This window comes from Lactuca virosa, chromosome 2 (assembly GCF_052849685.1).
Source record: "Lactuca virosa cultivar CGN04683 chromosome 2, Lactuca_virosa_CGN04683_v6, whole genome shotgun sequence".
NCBI lineage: Eukaryota > Viridiplantae > Streptophyta > Magnoliopsida > Asterales > Asteraceae > Lactuca > Lactuca virosa.
The window spans coordinates 232,277,868-232,304,280 of record NC_136427.1 but is presented as its reverse complement, the minus strand read 5'-3'; the positions used below and the strand labels follow the sequence as shown (position 1 = coordinate 232,304,280).

The 26,413-nt window shown below is 37.1% G+C and overlaps 4 protein-coding genes and 1 non-coding gene across 5 annotated transcripts; 3 read left to right on the top strand and 2 right to left on the bottom strand.

Moving 5' to 3' along the window:
• The first annotated feature begins 2,983 nt into the window (after positions 1-2,983).
• On the top strand, positions 2,984-3,715 carry LOC145160429 (uncharacterized). Its single transcript, XM_079079605.1, has 3 exons — positions 2,984-3,282; positions 3,347-3,467; positions 3,562-3,715. Exons 1-3 carry the CDS (start codon positions 3,146-3,148, stop codon positions 3,604-3,606), a joined length of 303 nt encoding a protein of 100 aa, XP_078935731.1. The 5' UTR covers positions 2,984-3,145; the 3' UTR covers positions 3,607-3,715.
• Positions 3,716-3,737: 22 nt separating this feature from the next.
• On the bottom strand, positions 3,738-4,452 carry CRR7 (chlororespiratory reduction 7). Its single transcript, XM_079079604.1, has 2 exons — positions 4,147-4,452; positions 3,738-4,068 (listed from the first exon to the last, which is right to left on the bottom strand). Exons 1-2 carry the CDS (start codon positions 4,315-4,317, stop codon positions 3,799-3,801), a joined length of 441 nt encoding a protein of 146 aa, XP_078935730.1. The 5' UTR covers positions 4,318-4,452; the 3' UTR covers positions 3,738-3,798.
• Positions 4,453-4,580: 128 nt separating this feature from the next.
• On the top strand, positions 4,581-6,484 carry LOC145160426 (uncharacterized). The gene is made up of 3 exons (XM_079079603.1): positions 4,581-4,713; positions 5,128-5,974; positions 6,054-6,484. Exons 2-3 carry the CDS (start codon positions 5,163-5,165, stop codon positions 6,238-6,240), a joined length of 999 nt encoding a protein of 332 aa, XP_078935729.1. The 5' UTR covers positions 4,581-4,713; positions 5,128-5,162; the 3' UTR covers positions 6,241-6,484.
• Positions 6,485-23,331: 16,847 nt separating this feature from the next.
• Positions 23,332-23,403, bottom strand: TRNAT-CGU (transfer RNA threonine (anticodon CGU)). The gene has a single exon. It is a non-coding gene; the product is annotated as a tRNA-Thr (tRNA).
• Positions 23,404-23,492: 89 nt separating this feature from the next.
• Positions 23,493-26,335, top strand: LOC145160425 (transcription initiation factor TFIID subunit 8-like). Its single transcript, XM_079079602.1, has 2 exons — positions 23,493-25,025; positions 25,272-26,335. The coding sequence occupies exon 1, from the start codon at positions 23,971-23,973 to the stop codon at positions 24,973-24,975; it is 1,005 nt and encodes a 334-aa protein (XP_078935728.1). The 5' UTR covers positions 23,493-23,970; the 3' UTR covers positions 24,976-25,025; positions 25,272-26,335.
• Positions 26,336-26,413: the final 78 nt, after the last annotated feature.

Genomic DNA, 26,413 nt, shown 5'->3' with positions numbered 1-26,413 from the left:
AATCTTAAATAAGTGCAAAACCTAAATTTTAATCTAAAATTGACTAAACTTGAATATTAAACTAACATCTTTTACTTATACTTATAAAATTTTGTCTTTAACTTTAACATATTATACTCAACTTATTAGTTTCGATATGCTATTGAATGTGAACCATTGTCACTTTAAAGTCACAGCTTTGAATAGTATAAAATACTTAAAATATTAATTTAAATATAATGGTAAGGGTTCACTTAAATCGAAATTTCAATTAAACTTAAAATAAAATCCAAATATTATTTTATAGATAGTTAAAATATATAAATTGTAGTGTTAAATGCAAAACCTAAATTTTAGCTCCAAAATAACTACAAAAATCTAAAACTATTTTATAATCATTAAGAGTTTCTAAATAAGTAATTTAAAAATAACTTACAACAACAACAGTCAAAAGTAACATTATGTAAAAAAATTATATTGTTACATTTAAAAAAGAAAAACAATGTTTGATGTTTTTAAATAATTACAATGATATAAATTAAAATGTTAAGCAAAAAAAAATTTTAAAAAATTAATTAACCATAGCAACAATTATAAATAACATTAAACCATATATTATTTTTAATTTTATTTATGAGTAACCCGCGGGTAGAACTCATTAAGAAGATGGATATTATATAGGTTTAATAAATGTCTACGTTGTAATATCATTCAAAATAATCAATGTTTATTAACAACTTAGTATAAGAATTATTATATTGATATTAACAATATCATTGGTATAATTAACAAAAACATATATATTTATAAATATAAATATTTCAACAATATACTTATATTATGCGCAACGCGCGGATATTCGCCTAGTTTTCAATGTAAACATGCACAATAAAAAAAATATGTGTCAATAAAAAAACCAATGTGACAATGTGCTAGGAGTGCTGTCACTCCCTCCCGCCTTAGGTTATGAGGAGTGGAGTCGCTAGGCTCGCTAGGAGAAGGAACATCGCCCCTAGCTCTCGCTAGGGGACTCACTAAGCCAAGATCGCTTCCGTAGCGAGAGAAGAGAGATGGAAAGGGCTTGTCGTGATTAGTTGTGGCTATTTGTTTTCTTTTTTTAATTTTTTTTTCAAAATAAAATCTATTAAACTCTTTACACTACCACTCCTTACCTTTTTCAACATATACATGCTAAGCTTGTGTGTCAATAAAAAAACTATGTGGCAAGGCGCTAAGAGTGTTACCACTCCCTCCATTCTTGGGCTCATGAATTGTCGTCGGCATTTGATGTGGGCAACATTGTCGGCGCAACACTGTCCTGCAATAGCCACAAACACCGGCAGCAATGTTGAGCTGCAAAGGTTATGCGGGTGAAAATGTTGGATGCAAATATGGATTTTGTCTTTTTCTATTTATTCTTTATCTTTTTTCTATACTATCAACATCATCTCCTACTAGCCACAAAGTTTATAGATATAATTTTGAAGTCTAGGTAAAGCACATTGTTCAACCTAAGTAGTTTGAAACATAATTGGTAAAAATATCAATCTATTAGTAGCATTTGAAACATAATTGTAGCAATTTCACATAAAACAATTATTTTAGCCTTAGTTATACAATAATTGCTAATTTTATTGTATATGATCAATTACACACCAAACAACATCCAATGATTTTTTGATTCTATAAAACCTAGAATAAAACAAGCAGTTATGTAAGAATAACTTTATAAAACAAAACAACAAAATAAAAGCACAAACACATCATTTTTGGTCTCCCTGCTACAAAAAGTTCATGGTTCTTATTGCGTTTTCATGCTACAACAAGTTCCTATTGAATCCCCAAAGATCTTTGGATACCCCTAAAAGGGAATTATATATTATATCAGAGTTCTGAAGGTATTGAATATATCAAAGTCGTTCATGAATACTATTAAGCACCTTATTGGGAAGAAAGGTCTTTCTACATAAGGCTTCAAAGATGGAGACGATAGGTTGCAGATCGTTGGGGGCGGATATGATGATCGACACATACATTGAGCGGGGAAAGGCGATGCGTGAAGAAAAAAATGTTGAAAAAAACGATGAAAGTGTTCACATATGACCATTATGACCTGCTGTAACACGTTACATCCGGCTAGATACCACCCGAGTTAAAAAAAATAAGTTAGAGACCAAACGCACAAATTCCCCCAACCTACAACGACCATCGTGTAATTTACTATTACTTTTCGTTTTGTTAATATTTGGGTAACTATTTTTTTTTTTTGTACACATCTAGGTAACGAACTTGTTGAAAGTGTTCACATATGACCATTATGACCGAATGTGACGTGCTACAACATGTCATAATGGTCATATGTGAACACTTCCAACAAGTTTGTTACCTAGATGTGTACAAAAAAAATAGTTACTCAGATGTGAACAAACCAAAAAGTTAATTGCCTTAATAAATCATATTCTCATTTTATATCAACTCAACTACTTTATGTTATATCTCGTGAGCCCAAAAAAGTGTGAAATAAATATAATTTCTAAAATGTCATATTCTAGACTATTTTACGTTAAATTTCACCAATTTTAAAACAAATATTATTACTCCGGAATATTTTGTTCCGAACAAACTGGTTGTTTTTTAAAAGAGAAAAATATGGTTAATATTGAGATAAATATGGTTAATATTGTTCGTTACCTAGTAAATTTCCATGCCTATTAATATATTAGAATGTATAATATATGTTTCAGTTTGACCAAACGATTCTAGACCTTTTTTTGGATAATCTTAACAAATAACAACAATAATTATTATAAAATAACTTAAAACTTCCACCCAATCAAATATATATAATGTTTTTGATGTTTTAACGAAGAATTTATATATGAGAATACTAAAAAGTAAAAATACAATATTAAATGCATAGTTTTGTAGTCAAACATAAAATAAGTCGCAGCCACCATTGGGTATTGGCCCACTAAATTGGACCGTTAAGCACTACCTTGTCCCTCCAACGGTCTACTTATCCTCCCACTTTACCGTCTTCCACACTGACAAAACCCTGAATAAAACCAAACCCTAGCATTTTGATTTCATTTCAACCCTTAAAAAGAGACCTTCCTCCTTCTTCTATCTAAACTCACACTCGATCATAATTCATAAGTCGCTAGCCATGGATCAAAAGTCTCCATCAACACCATCCCCAATTCAACCACTTCAGATGAATTCTCCATCTCCGGTCGGTGGTTCTGCTAAACTCGCCACCCCTGATCGTCTTACAGTTCCAAAAGCATTCAAATATCCAGAAATGTAAGCGATTCTTTCTTTCTCCTTTTTCAATTCAAAAATTAAATCCTTGGGTGGTTTTTTGTAGGTATAAAAGCCCAACTGATCAGATCATGTCCCCTGTTTCTAAAGGACTTCTTGCTAGAACAAAGTCTAACAAATCATCGGGTCTCTTACCACCATCGTTTACTAAAAATCAACAACACAAGGTACAACCTCATGATGCACACATGCTGCAATTGTCATACCTTTGATTATCTTTTGTGCTATGTTAATTGATGTAAGATCCCCTGACACCTGCAGATTCAAGCGTCCAAGTTCCAAGATCTCGGTGCTCTTAAAACTTGATGGATTTGCTCAAATATGGTTTTGATTAGAAATTATTTGAATCTCATTGTGTTTGATTGAACCTTGTGAAACTGTTTTTAAAATGATATAAAGCTTATATATTGATTTATACTCGATTGGACTGAACTGAATGGAGGCAAAACTATGGCATTTAATTGATTTGTAAATTGTAATTGCAAATTGCTTGAATGATTATTCCAAGCTAACTTCATACCACTGAATCGAGCCAACATCTCCATCAATTTCGAGTTCACAAACTGACTTTACAAGGAAGGAAACAGCATCATCAATGGATTCGAATCTTGCAAGATCAGGAGGAAGCGATGTGCCTGGCCAATTTTCTAGCCAATTCTTCAATCTGACTCTCAGTTCTTCCTCATCTACAAATTCTTCAGCCTTCCCTGGCTCCATTAATACATACGTATCCGTTTCCATGTTTGATCTCCTTCTCCTTGCATTAATCTATTTAAATACTACAAAAACCGCATATCAACAAATGGTAAAAGAAGAAATATTAGAGAGCAAAAACAAAAACCTTGCCTTCGTTGCGTTTGCGTTCCTATGACGACGTTCCACAATCGGAAATTTGGGGAAACCGGAGTAACTCAAAAATTGAGTTGAAAAACTCGATTTCTGGTGGACAAATGACGGTGTTCTTGCTGAAATTAGCAGATGGTTCGGAAAAAGCTGTTTCTGCAAAGCTGCTTCCATGGATGGCTATGGCGTGTAGAGTGTAGATAAGTGAAAGATATAATATGAACGCTTTTGAACGGTGAACGTGATGTATAGAAGAATTCTCTAACTTTCATTTTCACCCCTTTATCTTTTGTTTTATTCCTAAAATCATCCCTAAACCTTCTGACAAACAGAAATACCTGTCGAATAGGAAAAGAAAAGAGACACATACAGATGAGCGTTTCCTAAATGGGCGCTCAGCCTTCTGTTATTCGATCATCAAACCCTGTTCTTCCCTCTATACAAAACTTTTTCCCCTTTATCTTCTATCTCGTGCCCCGAGGTTTCATCGTTAAAATTTAGGGCAACATTGGTGCTGCCGGCGATCTTAACCCGTAGGGTTCCACCTATAAGGGGAATGTTCATGTTCAAGTAAGTTCAGTTACTCACAATTTTTGGATTTTCCATGTCGTTTCCTATGAATCATCATTCGTTTCATAGCGATGCATGAATCCATTGACGTTTCAAAATTTTCATCTCGTGATTTGATTGTTACGTCTTTATTCAAATTGCAATCACAAGAACGGTAAATCGTTGCCATGAAACCAGAGTTTTCCGTCTCATCGTCAATTTGAAGCCATGCATATATGATCATCATTATATCGTAAAATTCATTGAATCTGTTTCTCACAGATCCATAAATGTCTTGATTAACTAGTAGTAACTTAATTTGAGAAAAAAATTGCATGTTAACATATCATAGGAACGGTTATAATTGTTGGCTTCTTGTTTCTAATTCATGGACTGATTGATAGCTAAGGACACGAATTGTTTTTCGTTTTACAGCATTAGACATTAGTTTATCTGTTGAACAAAACAAAATGAAACACAAGAACGGGAGTGGTAGCAGTGAACATCTAGATTCGGAGTTTGATGTTACTTACAGTGTCAAAGATGATGACAAGATGGTTGGCCGTGCGTCTTCCTCTTCTTTCTCTTCTTTCTCTTCTTCCTCTTCCTCATCGTCTTCACATCCAATGGAAGTCAATGGCGGTGAAACTGATGTGAAATTCCCAGAATTTGAAAAAAACGAATCTATCTCGCTAAGATCAAATAATACGGAATCAGCAAAAACGAGTTCATCTGGGAGACTAACAGTGAATTTATCATCAATGGCTTCACCACGATTCTCTGATTTCGATACATCAAATGCATCTCCAATACAATCTCCTCCGATCCAAGTGATGGCGCAATCCGATGACTATGATCCAAACAGGATCCCCTCATCTATATTTTCTCCAAAACAGAGTGATGATTCGGAATGGAGTGCAGCTTCCAATGAATCGTTATTCAGTATCCACATGGGAAGCAATAGCTTCTCCATGGATAGTGATTTTTTTATAAGCCAGTCTGGAAAACTTCACTGGCTGGACGACGGATTCGAGTATTCATGTTTTACGCCACATGGCAGTTTGACAAGCCCGATGGTGGAAACAACAGTAGAAGACGAAGGGAAGAGTGCGGAAGAGAAGGAAGAACTCCTTGAAACCCTAAATGCATCACCAACCGATTTCGTAAGGGGAAAGGAAAGCTCACCGGATTGGGAGTCCAGTCCAAATTCTAGGGTTCCGACCGAGGGGACTCGTAATTCGGATTCAAGTTCCCAAAGCACTGGTTCATTTGCATTCCCTTTGTAAGTTTCTAGTAATCCATTGGTGATACTGACGATTCATGATTTGTAGAATCGAGCTTATGGTGTTTGCTACTCTCAGACTTGCAGGGGGGAGTCCGGTGAAGGAAGATGCTGGAAAACCTCAGTCACCATCATCAACGCCGCCAACGCCAAAAGGAGCAGCGGAGGCAGAAACTACACCACCGCCTGCAGCTCCCGCCACAACCCCTAAAGCTGGTGGCAACCAATGGTTCAATTGCTTCTCATGTTTCCCAATTTGTTGTTGACGACACACGATTGAATGAGAAAATTCAAGGACTTGCCCACCTGTTTTCGAGATCTCGATAGCCCTACTGCGCCAATTTAACAAATCAGATCCTCTTTGTAATGAATAAGAAGCTAAGGTATTTATTATATACATGCAAATTTTATCTTCTAAAAATGTTTTTGAGGATAAAATCTTATAAGTTCCTTGGCTCATTTTAGCACTTTTTGATGCTAATAAAATGAGGTCGACTTTTATTTTGGGTATACGATAATCCGATCACTGTTTGGGTTTGTACTAGTTATATCTTCAACTTATACGAATATCCCTCGTGTCCGTTTTAAATTACCATGTCAATCAATACACTAATAGGCATTTGGCCTATTAGCATGGTGAAATGTTCGTGTGAGGATTCAAATTTCATAAGCACATATGCAGAATTCAAGTGTAGTTTACGAGTATCTGCGTTGCCATTTTAAAAAATTGCGAATCAATACGGCATAACGGTATGACGGTAAATGGATACAAATAAATATCCTTTCAAAATTCTTTCTAAATAAATATATGTTTATATTTTATAAAAAGTTTTAAATAATACTTAAATAGTTAAATCAATTAAAAATATTGGTATGTCATAGCCATGTAGATGCAATATAATCTATTGATGTTACGGGAAATCATCATTGGGTTGATCGGGAGTGGATCTTTAATATTGTGCTTCAGCGTCGTTAGTTGATCCTGATTTGACACATTTAACACCCATCAATGAGACGGTTAGAACCGCCCCAAGACTCGCGTCCCAAAAGCAACCTCCAATGATCAAGTTAGTAACGATATAAAATGAGGTTGGTTCCTCCACGCAAAAGGAAAGCGGTCATGTGTATGTGTGATGTATATGAGAGAGTCTTAACACTTACTTAAGAGTCCTTCTTACATATGTGAATATATATATATATATATATATATATATATATATATATATATATATATATATATATATATATAGGTTTAGGTTGTTTTGTTTTTACTAATTATTGTGTGTCAGAATGCACAGATCTGGACCAATGGATTGAATTAATCAAGGGACATGATTTGAGAGTGTATGATATTACAATGGGATAACATGTATCATATAATCACACAAATTTTTGCAAAATGGTATTTTGGACAATTAACTACATTTATAAAAGGAAATTTTTGGATTTTTAGGGATAATTATTTCTCTTAATTTTAAAAATATGATTTTTTTTTAATTAATTCAATTTTAATTCTAACATAATTTGTAAACATAACCGATTTTATTCTATCAGAATATTTTTTTTGCTAGAATGATGTTCTTTCAGAATTTTATTCTATTAGGATATTATTGAAGAATAACAAAATTCTTGAATCTGAGGTTGAAAAATAACAACATTCTAATATATTCTTATACATCCGAACTTAAATACAAATTCATATATATTCTTACAGACAAAAATCCTTATACATTTTAATATAATTATACATATTCTAAAAGAATATCAACAAAAATGAATAAAATTCTTAAAAAATAACAACATTCTTTAACTTTGTGTGATCAATCTATTATGCATTCTTCAAGTTATTTCTATCAGATCTTCAACACATTCTTCCAGCCATCCTATCACAAATACAATAAAAACTAAGAATGGTTAAAAACATGTTATCACTTTATATATTCTGACAGAATACATAGAGTATGACAGAATACATAGAATACATTCTAGCAGAATACATAGAATACATTGTAACAGAATACATATAATACATTTTTGCTAGTTGTAACTTTAATTGCCACTATAAAGAATTAAAAACTTGTTACTTGCAACTTGCAATCGTATTTCTAGATGATAAAACTTAACAAACCAACAATTTGCAATTTAACAATCTTGAAATTTTTGTACAATAGAAAAAATAGTAAAATTTAGCAAACCATTCTTACAACAATGATATTCTATGAGAATGCTCTTGAAAGAATACTCATAGAATGTATTCATTGGCTCATGATGCTTTGTTGAAAGGTTTTCAATCAATTTTTACACTATCATTTACCATGTTTTCTTTCTTTTCTATATTAAAATGCAAAAACCTGTTTATTCTATGAGAATATAAATACTATATAAATATACTTGTTGTCAACAAAAATTCTTAAAGACATTTTAACAGAATGCACTTATACAAATAACATCTGACAAAATACCCTTCAATCATAGTCTTTTCTTCTATATGACAAAAACTAAAATCAAATGTAAATCATAGCAAAATGTTTTTTTACTTTTCCTATCTTGACAAATAAGGAGATTAAAATCGAATTCTGTCAGAATAATTGGCATCAAATAGATGAGTGTTGTCAACCTCATTCTAAAAGAATATTGTGTTTTCTCATTCTGAAAGAATTTGCAGGTTTGAAATAACATTCATCATGTAAAACAAATCAACATTTTCATCGTATATTAGTTTTTCCAAGAAATCTGTGAGTGGTGATTGAAAAACAATGGCTAGGCTAAAACACAAGAATCCAAAAAATAAAGATATTATTTTGATTTATGTATGATAAATCCGGTTGAAACATGAAATACTACGAAAAATTTTCCATTTCGGAATCCTTTTAGTAGTAAGTGAAAATTAACAACATAAATAAAAAATTAAACAAAACAGATTATTTACAATCCTTAACATATAAAATCAAATTAATGCTAAGATTACTAGTTGGAGAACGCAACTAACATCTCATACATTTATACATAGAATAACTGAATAAATGTAAAAGAAAAACTATTTCCATGGTAGTCATATTTTTTATTGCCAAATATTATTGCTTTTAATCCCATAATGTACAACGTACCACCAAAATTCCATAAAAATATTGGTTTCTTTTTTGGGATTAAATTTTGTGATCAGAACATATAACAAATGTTAAACAAAAAGGGAAAAGAAAGAACGTGAAAAAGAAGATTAGAACAAAACGACGACTAATAATTTATGATTTTATTACCAACCTTGTTTATGGATAATCAACATTCATGGGTTGCCACAGATCTTTTCAAATTTGATTGCTTCAAGCGTTGAATTCTAAGTTTTTTTTTTTGTTGGGAGACAGCAATGGTGACTTGTGATCTGGCGACTGCAATGGAGGTAAATCGGTTATCAAGTGTAATGGTTGTAGTCATCACAAAGATAGAGGCGTGGAGATATAGGGTTTGTGAAAAGTGGTATCCCTAATTTGAAGTGATATCGATTGAATTAATTGTTTACCATAATTAGTTATAGCAAATATTACTATTATACCCTTAAATAATTTATTTAATTATTTATTAATTCTTGAATTCTCCTTGGTCCTTAGAAGCATACAATAGTTGCTAGAAACATTTGAACCTAACTCTCTCTCTCTCCCTCTCTCTCTCTCTCTCTCTCTCTATATATATATATATATATATATATATATATATATATATATATATATATATTGGAACGTAGGCCATATTGACCAAACAATTTTAAATTATATATATATATATATATATTTACTCGACAATATCAATTTCAATGCAGTGGGATGTTATTTCCCTTAGAAGATAGAGAAGAATGTAGTATGAGATGGGACTGTTGGGTCTAGATGTGAATAGAATGGCAAGGTATTAGAGTTAAGAATATAGATATGAAGGGTAAGAAGTGTAACGCCCGTGTTTCGGGGCTAGGCATTAGTAGATGATGCAATAGTCTAGGTCAACTATTGTAACTCTTTTTGAAGCGATAAAGATGAATTATTTGAGTATTACGTGAATTATGTGAATTTATGTGTTTTATACTTAATTATAAAGATATAATTAATAAAGGATAAAAATAAGCGTCAAAATTAAAGTGTGATATAAGCCCGGTATCTTTACATAAAGTTGTAATGGTCGAATCAAGGATTCCGGGGATATAAAGAACGCCGAAATCCGAGTTATAACGAAGAAGTTATGACTCGTCGAAGTTTTACGGCAAAACCGGCACGGCGCCGGGAAGCGTAAATAGTGAATTTACGATAGAAGACTTTTTGTCCTTAGTAATCTAAACGAAAGTCGTAGAATATGTTAAACCGAGAACATCCATAAACAGAACGCCAAAATCTGACTTCGTATGAGGAAGTTATGAATTTTCTAAGATTCGCCATAGCAGTGCACGGCCCAAAACTCGAATTTTAGTTCGAGCGGTTTTTGGCCTACGCGACCTAAATGAGAGTTGAAGATCTCATTAATGGGAACTCAACGATAAAAAGACAGACGAAAACAAAGTCCGTATGAAGAAGTTATGAATTTTACGCGGTCATTTAACAGTATAATCTCCTCCTACTGTTAAATTTAATATCGGTCGAGAATTAGTCGATGGAGTCAAAAGGAAAGTTGTAGATCTTGTTTTTACCTACGCGTGGATATAAAGAATGCCGAAAACGGAGCTCGTATGCGAAAGTTACGGGGTTTAGAAGTCGGCAGGGTGCTGCTGCAAAAGGGGTGACGTGGCACAATGTAGGCCACCCACGTTCTGCCACCAGAATGGTGACACCTAGCCTGGACTCGACGAGTAGAAGTACCAACTCGTCGAGTAGAGCTGTTTCACAACCTATAAATAGAGGTGTCAGGTTCAACATGTAACATCCGGAATTTCAGGTATCAAATGTTAATTATTTATTTTTGTGTCAAGAAGAGGGACTCGACGAGTTGACGCCTAGACTCGTCGAGTAGGATCGCGATTGCTGACTGGATTTAATGAATGGACTCGACGAGTCGGTGAGTCGACTCGACGATTTCGCGCTGTGGACAGAAACCCTAAATCTTCGGGTCTAAGCCCTATTTAAAGGCACTTATGGCCTTCATTTGCGGCTACCATTCCAGAGAGAGAACCCCCATCGAGCTTGAGTGTGTAGAGCGAGAGAGAGAAGGCCATTTGAGCTTTTGGTGTGATTTTGCAAGAAAGGAGAGGAGCTCCAGCAAGAAGGGTCAAAGGAGGTTGCTATTCTGAGTTAGCCAAGCAAGAAGTTCATCTTGAGGTACCAAATCGGACTCCTCTTTCTCTCTATTGTATGGATTTCATTATTTGGGGTTAGGGCTTGAATCATTCCTTTTGGGGTCTTGGATGCCTCAAACCCCCCTCTTTCGAGTTGTGTTAGAGATCTGGACCCTTTTGGGTCCAGGGAGTCCCAAGCATCCAGCTTTATGCATTTCCAATGGAGTTTTGAACATAGGTTGCCATTTTAGGAGCTATTTCACCAAAAAGAGCCTTATGAGTGTTGCATGAGTATAAAGGCCAGACCTTTACGTGACTTTCGAGTGTTTAAAGGTCAGATCTATTAGTTAGAGAAGCAGATCTGACCTCAGAAGGTCATTTGAGTGTTGCCATGGAAGGAACTCGCCGAGTCCATAAGGGGACTCGACGAGTCGAGTCGGGTTGCCCCGCGATTCATGACCGGTGGTAACCCGTCGAGTGAAAGGTTAACTCGACGAGTTGAGTGAGGATCTATGAGGATTCGGAAGACGCCTGGACTCGTCGAGTCACACGAGTGCACTCGACGAGTCTGGTCAAAGTTTGACCATTGACTTGAGTTGACTTCAGTTGACCTTAGGGTTTTGGTCAAGCTGGTTCTAGAGAGAGATCTGGGAGGGGTAGAATGGTCTTCTACCCACTCTTTAGAAATTAGGACAAGAGAAAGTATTGATTAGAAATGTTATTGTGTTGATAGGAGGAAGCTAGGTCGGGTTATCGAACACGAGAGGTTATCCGACATCGTACGAGGTGAGTCTTCTCACTATACTTTACCTAGAGTGGTAATATGTGTGACCGGAAGGTCTTATGTGCTATGAGGAGTATGTGATGTATGTTGTTATTTAATATGTATGTGCTATGTTATGTTATGAGTAGTATGTTATGGACCGGAAGGTCATTATGATATGGACCGGAAGGTCATTATGATATGGACCGGAAGGTCATTATGGGTAGGACCGGAAGGTCTACCGGGATTGTGGGACGGAAGTCCCCTGAGACACATGGACCGGAAGGTTTTGTAGAGCTATAGCCTTGAGTGGCGTATGTGCGTATGTGGTATTTTGGGGAACTCATTAAGCATTTATGCTTACAGTGTTTGTGTGATGTGTTTCAGGTACCAGTGAGGATCGCGGGAAGGCGCCGACATGATCTGTACACACTGATTGGATTATGTATTAGAGATCTTGGGATTTGTTTTATTATGATGACATGTGATACAATGGATTCTTATGAAATCTTATGAATGAAATTATGTTTTAAAAATGAAAAATTGTTTTGAAAATTTACGTTGTTACACAACACGTCTCTCACACCTTCAACCTTCACTTTCTCTCTCTAACTCCCCAAACCCCCCCAAGAGCCTAGGAAACTTCCTTAGCACTTGAAGAAAGCCTCGGAGAGCCCGGAGACTCCGAGAAAAAAGAGTTTTTCGGTTTGAAACTCTGCCCGCGTGGAGCCCGGTTTTCAAGCAAACTTCCCGGTTTCGTCAAAGAAGATTATTTTTAGAAGCGAGGTGCTGTCCAAATCACTCTGTATCAGGTGAGTGTATAGTCACTTTCATCTTACACATAGATATGAAGTATTTTATGTGCTATGTGTATAGGTATATGTTAGCTATTTACTTGAGATGTTGCTGAATGAAAGATCTATGCTTCTTTCTTTCAGATCTGAAGCTTTTACCTTCAGATCTACACTTTATCTTTCAGATCTAAGACTTTTCTTTCAGATATGAGACTTTTTCTTTCAGATCTACACTTTCTCACCTCATATCTAAGCTTTTTCTTCAGATCTAAACTGTGTACTTTGAGATCTACGTTAGATGGAAGATCTGAACTTCTTTCCTTCGGATCTGAACTTTTTCTTCAGATCTAGACCGTATATATATTTTATGATTTGAAAGTCATGTTGGATGAAAGATGTAAACATTATTTTTCAGATCTAGACTGTATAAATATTTTATGCTTTGAAAGTATGTTGGATGAAAGATGTAAGCTTTGTTTTACAGATCTGGACCATGTATGTATTTTGTATCTACAAATATGTTGGGTAGAACAATGGGTAGATGAAATAGATGATGTGTGTTAAAATGATGAGAGGCCTCGATGTTTACGATGTTTAAGATGATCCAGTCGTCTAGCGGAGTATAGATGACGACCACAGACTTTTGTAGGCAGTCCAGTGGAACGCTAGCAGGCTCGCAACATGTAGGTGTTTTTGAAGATGTACTCCATCCCCCCCCCCCCATGGTTGCCTTACGGACACATATGGCAGAGGAATCCCCTTAGCAGTAGTGTCCATCCCGATGAAATTCCTTAGGATAGGTCCCTTATAATAGATGCTTTAGGGACGTAAAGTGAGGATAACGGGAACGGGTAATCGGGTTAGCAATTTGATGAAAATAAATAATGAACTTATTATTGTGGGTTGAAAACCCTATATGCTCACCAGGCTCCCCAGCCTGACCCACTCAGTTTCTTGTATTACAGGTAGTTGCAAAAGCATAGTTGGATGATTTGACGAGAGATTACGGATTTGAGGCCAAATAGTGTTTTGTGGCCTTAGGTGTTTATTTCTTTTTAGTTTATGCTTATGGTCTGTATCGATGATTGACATCCCGAGTTTTTGCAATGTAATGGAAATACATTTCTTTAAGAAATGCTTTGATAAAATTTATATCATATTTTGTTTTGGGAACAAATTCCGCAACACTTTTCTTAAGATGTTACTCTGATTTTTATTTAAAAAGCATAAACGAAATCGGTCTTTTCTGGCCGTAAAAATGGGGATGTCACAGTTGGTATCAGAGCATTAGTTTAAGCGAACTAGTAATTTGTAGGATTTCTAGACTTAAACTTAGAATTCTAAGCGATGATCGTGAGATGAGTGTCTTCCATATTTTAGACACGAGCACTAGTTTATTTTAGGAAAGGTGCCTCAAATGCTTTTATGTGCTAAATGCTTTATGCTTTCCTTATGTGCTATTATTTGTTCGGATCTATGGTCTGATGCCAACCGGATCCGGAGACCTTATGTGTTTAGGATTCTAAGCGTTCGATTACGATATTAGAACTAGCATGTAACGTTTCGGAGTGATAAGGGGAATTTACACGTCTATCGTGAATAAAGATCTAAGTTCACCTAATTTGGTGTATAGATCGAGATGGCAAGAACCCGAAGTGGAGCTGGAAACGCAAATGGAAACAGGAATCAGCAGCCTCGTCCCGAAGTGATTGAGCAGGTACCGATAGTCGAAGTTGCACCTGAGCCAGTCACAATGGCTGGATTCAAGCCATGATTCGGGCTATGATGGCCGAACAGAGGGAAGAAATGAGACAACTGTTGTTGAATAACAGAAGCGAACCTTCAATGCCTGTTGAACAACCAGAACGAAATGACGGAGAGTCTGAAGAAGGGAATAACAGCCGCACTGTCAGTCAGGTGGAACCCCCGGTGATTAGGAGGAACAACCATGATGAAGGAGACGAGAGGAACGAATGCAAGTATAAGGACTTCACAACCTGTAAGCCATCAACTTTCACGGGGAAAGAGGATCCAATTAGAGTCATGGACTGGATATCGAAGATGGAATTGGCTTTCATAACATGTGGTTGCAAAGGCAAGCTACAGACCACATTTGCAGTACGACAGTTTAGAGGAGGCGCTGTTCGCTGGTGGAACACTCTGGGAAAGACTCTAAGCCCCAATGAGCCACTGCAGTTGACTTGGGCAGAATTTTTGGTACACTTCAAGCGCAAGTACTGCTCAGCCCAAAATCTGCTCGAGCTAGAGAACCAATTCCTGACATTGAAGAAGGGAAACATGTCCATTGATGAATACACCAATGCCTTCACTGACAAAATGGAGTTTGCTTTGCGCATCGTTCCAGACGAGCTGACGAAAGTTGATAAGTATGCAAAGGGACTTCCATGGGAGTACGTTGTGCCAGTCCGCCAGGCACTTACTCTGGAGGTAGCTATCTGGGCTGCCAAGTCTGTTGAGGAAATGATCAATGGAAGAGCCGCCAACAATGTTGAGGTTGGCGAAAAGAGGAAGTTTGATGGGTCATCAAAATCTAACAAGAAGAACAAGTCTGGTTCAAAGAAATCTGGAGGAGGAGGAAACGAAGCAAAGTGGTGCGAGAAGTGTAAAAAGAAACACTTGGGGAAATGTAGCTAGGAGGTGACTTGCTACAAATGTGGAAGGACAGGGCATTACGCCAACGAGTGCACATCCAACAAGAGGGTGTGCTATGGATGCAATGAAGAAGGGCACATCGCTAAGGATTGCCCGAAGAAGAAGGAGGCGGCAAAGCCCAATGTCCCACCGAAGCCAAAAGCCATAGCTTTCCAGATGACCCTGGAAACCGCGAAGGAAGCAGCGGACGTCGCTTCAGGTACCTTTCTTGTAAATGGATTGCCTGCCAATATATTGTTTGATTCTGGAGGAAATTACTCCTTTATATCACATAAATTTGGTGGAAGACAATAATTGCCTATAGAAAATCTTGATGATTCCCTAGTTGTAGAAGTTGCCAGTGGCAAATTCATACCTGTTAGCAATTGCATTAGGAATATCGTCATCGATTTAAACGGAAACGAATTCCACGAGGAGTTGTTACCTATTGAGCTGAATGGTTTAGATATTGTACTGGGAATGGATTGGCTTAGCGCCAATGATGCCGAGATACTGTGCAAGAAGAAGATAGTAAGAGTGAACCCGCCTGGGAAGGAGTCGTTTGTGGTTTACGGGGACAAATGTAGAGTGAATTCTGGAATCATTTCCCTAATGAAATCCAGAAAATGTTTGTCCAAAGGATGCACATCATACTTGGCATTTGTGATCGATGCTAAGAAAGAGAAGAAGGAGATGCAAAATATACCAGTGGTGTGTGACTATCCGAAAGTCTTTCCCGAAGATCTTCCTGGATTACCGCCTGATAGACAAGTGGAATTTCGAATAGACTTGTTACCAGGAACGACACCAATAGCAAAAACATCATACCGATTAGCACCGACGGAGATGAAGGAGCTTATGACGCAACTTCAGGAGTTGTTGGACAACGGTTTCATTAGACCTAGTTCATCACCGTGGGGAGCTCCAGTGTTATTCGTAAAGAAGAAAGATGGAAGCATGAAGATGTGCATAGATTACAGAGAGATGAACAAGGCAACGGTGAAGAACAAGTACCCATTGCCGAGGATTGATGACCTTTTCAATCAACTGCAAGGTTCGAGTTATTTCTCCAAGATCGATCTTAGGTCAGGATATCATCAGCTGAAGGTGCGAGAACAAGATATTGAGAAAACCACGTTCAGAACAAGGTACAGACACTATGAGTTCTTGGTTATGTCGTTTGGACTAACCAATGCTCCAGCAGCATTCATGGATTTGATGAACAGGGTTTGTAAACCATTCCTCGATAAATCAGTGATAATGTTCATAGATGACATTATGGTTTACTCAAAAAGCGAACAGGAGCATGGCAAACACCTGTGAGAAGTGTTAGAAGTTCTGAAGAAGGAGAAGTTGTACGCAAAGTTCTCCAAGTGTGATTTTTGGATTCGAGAAGTCCAATTCTTGGGCCACGTGGTTAACCAAGAAGGGATCATGGTTGACCCAGCAAAGATTGAAGCTGTGATGAAGTGGGAACGACCGAAAAGTCCTACAGAGATCCGAAGCTTTCTGGGATTAGCCAGATATTACCGAAGGTTTATCCAAGGATTTTCTTCGATAGCTGCTCCATTGACAGCTTTGACCCATAAAGGAGCTACTTATATTTGGAGTGAGAAGCACGAAGAAGCATTCGAGAAGTTAAAGAAGAAGTTGTGTGAAGCACCAATTCTTTCTCTGCCCGATGGAGTTGAAGACTTCGCTGTTTATAGCGATGAATCTGGAATTGGGTTAGGTTGCGTTTTGAACCAAAGGGATAAGGTGATAGCATATGCATCAAGGCAATTGAAAGAACACGAAAATAACTACCCCACTCATGATCTGGAGTTGGCGGCGGTAGTATTTGCACTAAAGATATGGAGGCATTATTTTTACGGCACGAAGTGCAAGCTTTTCACTGATCATAAGAGTCTTCAGTATCTCTTTGATCAAAAAGAGTTGAATATGAGGCAACGACGCTGGCTAGAGTTGCTTAAGGATTACGATTGCAAGATACTTTACCACCCTGGTAAAGCAAATGTCGTAGCCGATGCTTTAAGCCGAAAAGTGAGCCTTGAAAGGAGAAGGCCAAGAGCGTTAGGAATTGAAGTTGTCTCAACGATCGTGGAAAGTATGAAGAGAGCTTAAGAAGAAGCTTCAGAGAAGGACGACCGAAAGGAAGAACGTTTGGGCAAAATGTTAATGTTCAGTACAAACAGCCAAGGACTAAAGGTATTCCAAGATCGGATTTGGGTACCCAAGACAGGAGGAATAAGAGATCTTCTGATGGAAGAAGCACACAAGACCATGTACTCAATTCATCCCGGCAACACAAAAATGTATAGGGACCTAAAACCCTACTACTGGTGGTCGACGATGAAGCTCGATGTTGCAAAGTATGTGGCCGAGTGTGTAACTTGTGCAAGAGTCAAGGCACAACATCAGAAACCATACGGGAGTTTAGAACCTTTACCTGTACCCATGGGTAAATGGGAAGACATCACCATGGATTTTGTGACTAAACTGCCCAGAACGAAGAGCGGTCACGACATGATTTGGGTGGTCGTGGATCGTTTCACTAAGAGTGCACACTTCATAGCAGCCAATGAAAGATGGTTTATGGATAAGCTTGCCAATGCTTATGTGAAGGAGGTGGTAAGACTTCACGGTGTTCCTTTAACGATTGTATCGGATCGTGATAGTCGTTTCACGTCGAGGTTTTGGAGAAGTCTACAAGAGGAATTGGGTACGAAGTTGTGTTTGAGTACAGCTTACCACCCGCAAACCGATGGTCAGAGCGAAAGAACGATTCAAACGTTGGAGGATATGCTAAGAGCGTGTACCCTAGAGTTCCAAGGTAACTGGGATGAACACTTACCTCTGGTAGAATTTTCCTACAACAATAGTTACCATTCGAGCATCAAGATGGCACCTTATCAAGCCTTATATGGACAAAAGTGTCGTATGCCGTCTTGTTGGCTTGAAGCCGGAGAAAAGCAGTTTATGGGCCCCGAGATAGTCCATCAGACTGCTGAAAAGCTAAAAGTGATTAGGGAAAGGATGTTAGCAGCTCAGGATCGTCAAAAGAGCTATGCTGACAAGAAGAGGCGACCGGTGATATTCAAAGTCGGGGATTTAGTTTTGCTTAAAGTCTCACCGTGGAAGGGACTTATAAGATTTGGGAAACGAGGAAAGCTGAGTCCAAGGTATATTGGACCATTCAAAGTTCTTCAAAAGATTGGGAACCAAGCTTACAAGCTCGAATTGCCCGAAGAACTAGACGATATTCATAACACCTTCCATGTGTGTTATTTGAGTAAATTCACGGGAGAAGTTCCCGACATAATTCCAATCTCAGAGTTAAGGATGGATGAGAATAAGAGGCTAATCGAAGAGCCCGAGGCTATCGTTGACCGTAAGACTAAGAAGTTACGACGCAAGATGGTCGACTTAGTGCTAGTCCGTTGGAAACATACGAATGGGCCGAATCTCACTTGGGAAACAGAAAGTGACATGATGAGTCGCTATCCGCATCTGTTTGCTGACGCATGATTCCGGGACGGAATCATCCTAAGGGGGAGAGAATTGTAACGCCCGTGTTTCGGGGCTAGGCATTAGTAGATGATGCAATAGTCTAGGTCAACTATTGTAACTCTTTTTGAAGCGATAAAGATGAATTATTTGAGTATTACGTGAATTATGTGAATTTATGTGCTTTATACTTAATTATAAAGATATAATTAATAAAGGATAAAAATAAGCGTCAAAATTAAAGTGTGATATAAGCCCGGTATCTTTACATAAAGTTGTAATGGTCGAATCAAGGATTCCGGGGATATAAAGAACGCCGAAATCCGAGTTATAACGAAGAAGTTATGACCCGTCGAAGTTTTACGGCAAAACTGGCACGGCGCCGGGAAGCGTAAATAGTGAATTTACGATAGAAGACTTTTTGGCCTTAGTAATCTAAACGAAAGTCGTAGAATATGTTAAACCGAGAACATCCATAAAGAGAACGCCAAAATCTGACTTCGTATGAGGAAGTTATGAATTTTCTAAGATTCGACATAGCAGTGCACGACCCGAAACTCGAATTTTAGTTCGAGCGGTTTTTGGCCTACGCGACCTAAATGAGAGTTGAAGATCTCATTAATGGGAACTCATTGATAAAAAGACAGACGAAAACAGAGTTTGTATGAAGAAGTTACGAATTTTACGCGGTCATTTAACAGTATAATCTCCTCCTACTGTTAAATTTAATATCGGTCGAGAATTAGCCGATGGAGTCAAAAGGAAAGTTGTAGATCTTGTTTTTACCTACGCGTGGATATAAAGAACGTCGAAAACGGAGCTCGTATGCGAAAGTTATGGGGTTTAGAAGTCGGCAGGGTGCTGCTGCAAAAGGGGTGACGTGGCACAATGTAGGCCACCCACGTTCTGCCACCAGAATGGTGACACCTAGCCTAGACTCGACGAGTAGAAGTACCAACTCGTCGAGTAGAGCATTTCACAGCCTATAAATAGAGGTGTCGGGTTCAACACTTCTCTCACACCTTTAACCTTCACTTTCTCTCTCTAAACTCTCTCTCTAACTCCCCAACCCCCCCCCCCCCAAAAAAAAAAGCCTAGGAAACTTCCCTAGCACTTGAATAAAGCCTCGGAGAGCCCGGAGTCTCCGAGAAAAAAGAGTTTTTCGGTTTGAAACTCTGCCCGCGTGGAGCCCGGTTTTCAAGCAAACTTCCCGGTTTCGTCAAAGAATATTATTTTTAGAAGCGAGGTGCTGTCCAAATCACTCTGTATCAGGTGAGTGTATAGTCACTTTCATCTTACACATAGATATGAAGTATTTTATGTGCTATGTGTATAGGTATATGTTAGCTATTTACTTGAGATGTTGCTGAATGAAAGATCTATGCTTCTTTCTTTCAGATCTGAAGCTTTTACCTTCAGATCTACACTTTATCTTTCAGATCTAAGACTTTTCTTTCAGATATGAGACTTTTTCTTTCAGATCTACACTTTCTCACCTCAGATCTAAGCTTTTTCTTCAGATCTAAACTGTGTACTTTGAGATCTACGTTAGATGGAAGATCTGAACTTCTTTCCTTCGGATCTGAACTTTTTCTTCAGATCTAGACCGTATATATATTTTATGCTTTGAAAGTCATGTTGGATGAAAGATGTAAACATTATTTTTCAGATCTAGACTGTATAAATATTTTATGCTTTGAAAGTATGTTGGATGAAAGATGTAAGCTTTGTTTTACAGATCTGGACCATGTATGTATTTTGTATCTACAAATATGTTGGGTAGAACAATGGGTAGATGAAATAGATGATGTGTGTTAAAATGATGAGAGGCCTCGATGTTTACGATGTTTAAGATGATCCAGTCGTCTAGCGGAGTATAGATGACGACCACTGACTTTTGTAGGCAGTCCAGTGGGACGCTAGCAGGCTCGCAACCTGTAGGTGTTTTTGAAGATGTACTCCATCCCCCCCCCCCCTATGGTTGCCTTACGGACACATATGGCAGAGGAATCCCCTGAGCAGTAGTGTCCATCCCGATGAAATTCCTTAGGATAGGTCCCTTATAATAGATGCTTTAGGGACGTAAAGTGAGGATAACGGGAACGGGTAATCGGGTTAGCAATTTGATGAAAATAAATAATGAACTTATTATTGTGGGTTGAAAACCCTATATGCTCACCAGGCTCCCCAGCCTGACCCACTCAGTTTCTTGTATTACAGGTAGTTGCAAAAGCATAATTGGATGATTTGACGAGAGATTACGGATTTGAGGCCAGATAGTGTTTTGTGGCCTTAGGTGTTTATTTCTTTTTAGTTTATGCTTATGGTCTGTATCGATGATTGACATCCCGAGTTTTTGCAATGTAATGGAAATACATTTCTTTAAGAAATGCTTTGATAAAATTTATATCATATTTTGTTTTGGGAACAAATGCCGCAACACTTTTCTTAAGATGTTACTCTGATTTTTATTTAAAAAGCATAAACGAAATCGGTATTTTCTGACCGTAAAAATGGGGATGTCACAAGAAGAGTATGGGACTGACATGCTAAGAGTCAGAGATATGAGAAAAACATAATAAGAGATAAAGAAGAGCATGCATAAAGTATAGAGAAGAGCAAAGAAATACTAGATTAGATAAAGTATGTGAAAGAAAGAAAGAGAAGTTAGAACATGTGTAGAGTATGAGATGAGCCTGTGAAAGGGATAAGAGAAGGTAATATATGAGCCTGAGAATAGACTAAGAAAGAGAAGAGATGAAAAGAAAATATTATAGAAGATAAAGTATGAGAATGAAAGAATAGATTGGTAAGGCATGAGAAGAGATAAAAGATAAAGAGATAGATAAGATGAGATAGAGCAAGAGTAGATTGTAAAGATGAGAAAGAGATAGAAGAGATAGATGAACGAGAAGAATAACAATTTATGATATTAAGAGGAAGAGATTAGATTGTAGAGTATTAGAAAGAAGTAAAAAAGAAAGAATACAATATGGAAAGATAGAGAAAGATAAAGAAGAAGAGTTAGATGAAATATGAAATCATATAAGAATATAACTTACCAGACACGTGGTAGTAGATATTTTCATGTTGTGTGGGTTTAAATAGCAGTCGTGGTACGTGAGAAGACATGAACATAAAGACACATAATATATTTTATTTCCTTGTTGTCTAATTAATAAATATATTTTATCGTAAAAACGTGATTAAACGTGAGATGTAAAGTGTTTTAATTTTAGTAAAATTCTGCATTTGTAGAGAAAATCTTGTAGATGCATGTGTAGAAAATTTGGGTCGTTACACGTTGTATCATAGTCAAAACCCAAAAATCCAAATCAAAAGTTGGGCGACAATGATAAAAATTTGGGGACTTGGGAAAATAGGTCGTCCAAGACTCAACGTTTAATCCCAAAGTCACATTAGTTAGAAATCAAATATCTTAATTATAAAAGATTGAAACGTTGAAGGATAAAACACACAAAAAGTTCCATATCATTAACGATAAAACACACAAAAAGATCCATGTCAACTCCAAAATTTTCAGCCTCTAGTGTTTAAGATTTTTTTTCTTACTAGATTTATGTTATCATATTTCTTTTAAAATGTTTCGGTGTTTCCTGAAAACAATTTATTGAAGAGAAAAAAAGGGAAAAACAACAACAAAAAAATGGTTGGAAATATAATAAAATCTCAAAAAGGATTTATAGATAAGTTATTAAATCATTGAGTTATTATAATGTGTCAAATGTGCATATGATGATACCAATTTAATGGATAAAATATTAATTTGAACGAACGTAATAATAATTTAAATAATTTAAATAATTTAAATAATTTAAATGACGAGATATTAGTTTAAATTAACATCTGATGGTTTAAAGTATAATGATGATAACATTTTTTTTGGAAGATCATTTGTCTCTTCCTTTAGATATTTATGATCATATGAATTTGGACGTTCTTTGATAAACAATAGATTCCAACTAAAAAAGAGTCGATGGAGAAATATATATCAAGCAAGGTTGATCTTTATATTACTATCAATAATTTTGTATCTAAAAAAAAGCTAGAAAACATATTTTTCTTTAATGATTAAATTTTGATGGATGTCTTTGTGTTTTTTTTTTTAAGTTTTCTTTTTTCTTTTGTTCCGGACCAAATATGTTTAACCCGGCTACATCAATATATTTTCTTCTAATATTAAAAAAAAAAAAAAAAAAGGCTTTTTACAAAAGAAACTATTCACTTAATACTATTTAAGTAAATTTGCACTTTAATAAGGTATAATTTCTAGTATTTGGTACACAAGTTTCCATATATAATAATGATACTAAAAAGAACACATGAAGCTTTAATTTGGCTTATGCAAAAGACGTGATCATGTGATAAAAAAAGCTCCCGGCGAGGATCGAACTCGCGACCTTTCGCTTACGAAGCGAACGCACTACCACTATGCTACGGAAGCAGTTGATTGGAAAATATATTTTTACATATAGATTGTAGTTGTTAAACGATGGCTTGAGCAATCATTCACTTCACTCTCCCAAATCCCATTATTCTTACAATAAAATCCAGAGACCAGAAGTCCACTGCCTTCCAGTGTAAAACTCGGATCGTCATTTTCCCGATCCGGTGTTTTACTCGAGTGTTTATTCGACCCATATGATCCGATTTCGTTTTAATCAATTGCCTCTCTTATCCATTTCAATTGTCATGTGATTGGAATCTCATTTTGCTGTTTATTACTCACTGAATCGCGGAAACCCTAACGTACACGTACAACTAGTAAGTCCAAAAATTGGTTACATCGCATGCTCGTTAATTGTTATGTTCATTTGTACGTGATAATGTACGGTGTACCGGATTTGTCATGACAATAAGTTCAAGGTTTTTGTGTGGAATGGATGTAGTGATTATATGAGCGATTTAGGGATTAGGATTTATCATTTTTGTTAGTTGGTTCAAGCAATTGGGTTTCATTTTTCTTTTCTTCTTGAATTGGTTGGAAACGAAGTGATATGAAGTTGATACCATGAGCGATGGAGGAGGTGGAGAGAGTTCAAGAATTAATAATTCTACATTGAAGAAGAGGACGAAGAAAGACGAATTTACAGAGTCACTCGCACGAATTGCAGTGGCCCAAATATGTGAGAGTGTAGGGTTTCGCGGGTTTCAACAGTCCGCACTTGATACATTATCTGACATAACCTGCAAATATATTCAGGACATTGGCAAGACGTCCAATTTCTATGCCAATTTGGCAGGTAGAACGGAAAGTAACATGTTTGATATAGTTCATGGGCTAGAAGATTTGGGGCTTTCACAGGGATTTACAGGTGCTTCCGACATTGATCATTGTTTTTCAGAATCCGGGATTATAAAAGAGATTTCTCAGTATATTGGTGTCTCTGAAGAAGTAGGATTCGCCTATTCTATTCCCCCTTTTCCTGTAGTTAAAGAACGGCATCCAATACCAAGTTTCTTTCATGCTGGAAAGACACCCCCAGTGGATCATATCCCCCCTTGGTTACCCTGTTTCCCTGATCCCAGTACGTATACTACCTTGGCTTCAGATAGTACTGAACAAACTGAAACAAGACATGATAGAGTTGACCAAGATCAGAAGGTCATGGGGCCGCCATTGCTGAATAATCCTTTTCTTGCATTTCCACTAGAGTATGGAGAGAAGGAGGTTTCTTTGGTTTCTCTTCCTGCTAGACTTGTGGAAGAAGAAGTGGCCAGAAATCATAGTTTATGGGCAAAACATTTGTCTGAATTGGGGACATTTGCTCCTGTGATTCATGGGTTTAACAGCAGAGATGCTGATAATGAGGAAAGTAGGAAAGATATTGTTGTAGAAAGAAGTCGTTCGGTGCAATTAAAGTTTCAAATCAGCAAGACATGCTCAGGAAATTTGGAAGCCATGTCTTGGTTTACTACAGATGATGAGTTGAGGGATGGCAAGAAAAGAAGAAAAGAGAAAATTCTGATGGAGTTGTTAGAAAATGGAAAGCATACTGAAATGATGCAGATGTAAATTAGGAAGATTAACATAGCAGGATCGTTCCCACTAACATGATTTTAGAGGTATGTTTGTTGTTCCAGTAATGATGATTCTTTTAAATTAAGATTCTTTACTTTTTGTGTATTGTTTTATTTCCTTACCCATGTTGTCTATACATTTGGGCTCTCGCCAAATGTTAAGTTTTATGCTTCTCTTTGTTATAAACAGAACATGTTACTTCACTCAGTTTCGCCATACATTAGACATTGTCTTAAATTGTACAATGATACTCATAAATATCTTACTCAAGGAGATGATGTTTTCTCTAGATGAACAGAAGACATTCCTGGTGGCGTTCCAGGCAACCCTTGACTTGGCTGAAATGGGAATGGAGGGAATGGTGGAAGCAATGCTGGTGGCGGCAATGATGGTGGGGGCGGAGATTGAATGAGATTTGGTTGCTGTTGGATTGGTGGAAACGGCAGTGAAAGGAAGAATGATGGTGGTGGAGGTGGTGGCGGTGTGAAGAACTGAGTGAATGTAGATGGTGACGGCTGGAATTGGTCATACATGGAATCCGGTGGTGGCTGTAATGGCACTGGATCGAACATGGAATCAGGCGGTGGCTGAAAATCCGGCGTGAACATTGTATCTGGTGGTGGTTGGGGATCAGGAACGAACATGGAATCCGGTGGTGGCTGGAATGGGAACATCGGAATCGCTGAAGGTGGCTGGAATGAAAACAGTGGAACCGGTGAAGGTTGTTGAAACTGGTAAGGCAATGGTAGCCCGAAAGCATTTGTGTCTGCTAAATCAGTATAGTCCATTGTTGTTTCCGCTGCAATAGGTGATGGGAATGGTGTTGCAGCTCTAATTCCATCGTCGGAATTCTTGTTTCTGGTTCCCGTTTGACATTCCCTTGGTTGTTTCCTTGGCCGGAATGTAAAAATCCCAGCTGAAAAAATACGATTTCCCGGGGTTTTTGCCTTGAGTGTAATTGACGATTCAGTTGATGTGGCAACCACCGGACAATCCGGTTGATTACTTCTAATCAACTTAACTGAACAATCCCTGATTTTATCCGTAACCGCATAAGGCAGTTTAACTGTAAACTCGCCTTTCCAATTCGTTTTCACTTCCTCTCGGAATTGCGATTCCATTCCGCTTGCCCCAACCCCGTTCCCACCACATTCCACCACCACTGATGCACCTAAACACATAATCCACATCACCATTAACCATTGCCGTCTACATAATAAAAAAGTAATGGGCTGTTTCTTTTTTCTTTTTTTCATCAAGTTACGAGTCTTGTGTGTATAAAGTGGCTAAACAAGTAATAATGTCTGTATGTATGGATAAAATGATTTATAAATAGTTCTGTTTCTTTTCTAAACTAATCTATCTATTAGGCCCATTTACCAACTTACCCTTACATTCCAAAAAAACAAATTTCACAATCTTCTGTCAATTT

What these genes read in the sequence shown, in the direction of transcription:
- LOC145160425 (XM_079079602.1), top strand. Translation starts at nt 23,971, where the DNA reads ATGAGCGATGGAGGAGGTGGAGAGAGTTCAAGAATTAATAATTCTACA.
- LOC145160426 (XM_079079603.1), top strand. Translation starts at nt 5,163, where the DNA reads ATGAAACACAAGAACGGGAGTGGTAGCAGTGAACATCTAGATTCGGAG. An exon ending in GGTTCATTTGCATTCCCTTT is followed by an intron (nt 5,975 to 6,053) that starts GTAAGTTTCTAG and finishes TGCTACTCTCAG; the next exon opens with ACTTGCAGGGGGGAGTCCGG.
- LOC145160429 (XM_079079605.1), top strand. Translation starts at nt 3,146, where the DNA reads ATGGATCAAAAGTCTCCATCAACACCATCCCCAATTCAACCACTTCAG. An exon ending in GCATTCAAATATCCAGAAAT is followed by an intron (nt 3,283 to 3,346) that starts GTAAGCGATTCT and finishes GGTTTTTTGTAG; the next exon opens with GTATAAAAGCCCAACTGATC. An exon ending in CTAAAAATCAACAACACAAG is followed by an intron (nt 3,468 to 3,561) that starts GTACAACCTCAT and finishes TGACACCTGCAG; the next exon opens with ATTCAAGCGTCCAAGTTCCA.
- CRR7 (XM_079079604.1), bottom strand. Translation starts at nt 4,317, where the DNA reads ATGGAAGCAGCTTTGCAGAAACAGCTTTTTCCGAACCATCTGCTAATT. An exon ending in GGAACGCAAACGCAACGAAG is followed by an intron (nt 4,069 to 4,146) that starts GCAAGGTTTTTG and finishes GTATTTAAATAG; the next exon opens with ATTAATGCAAGGAGAAGGAG.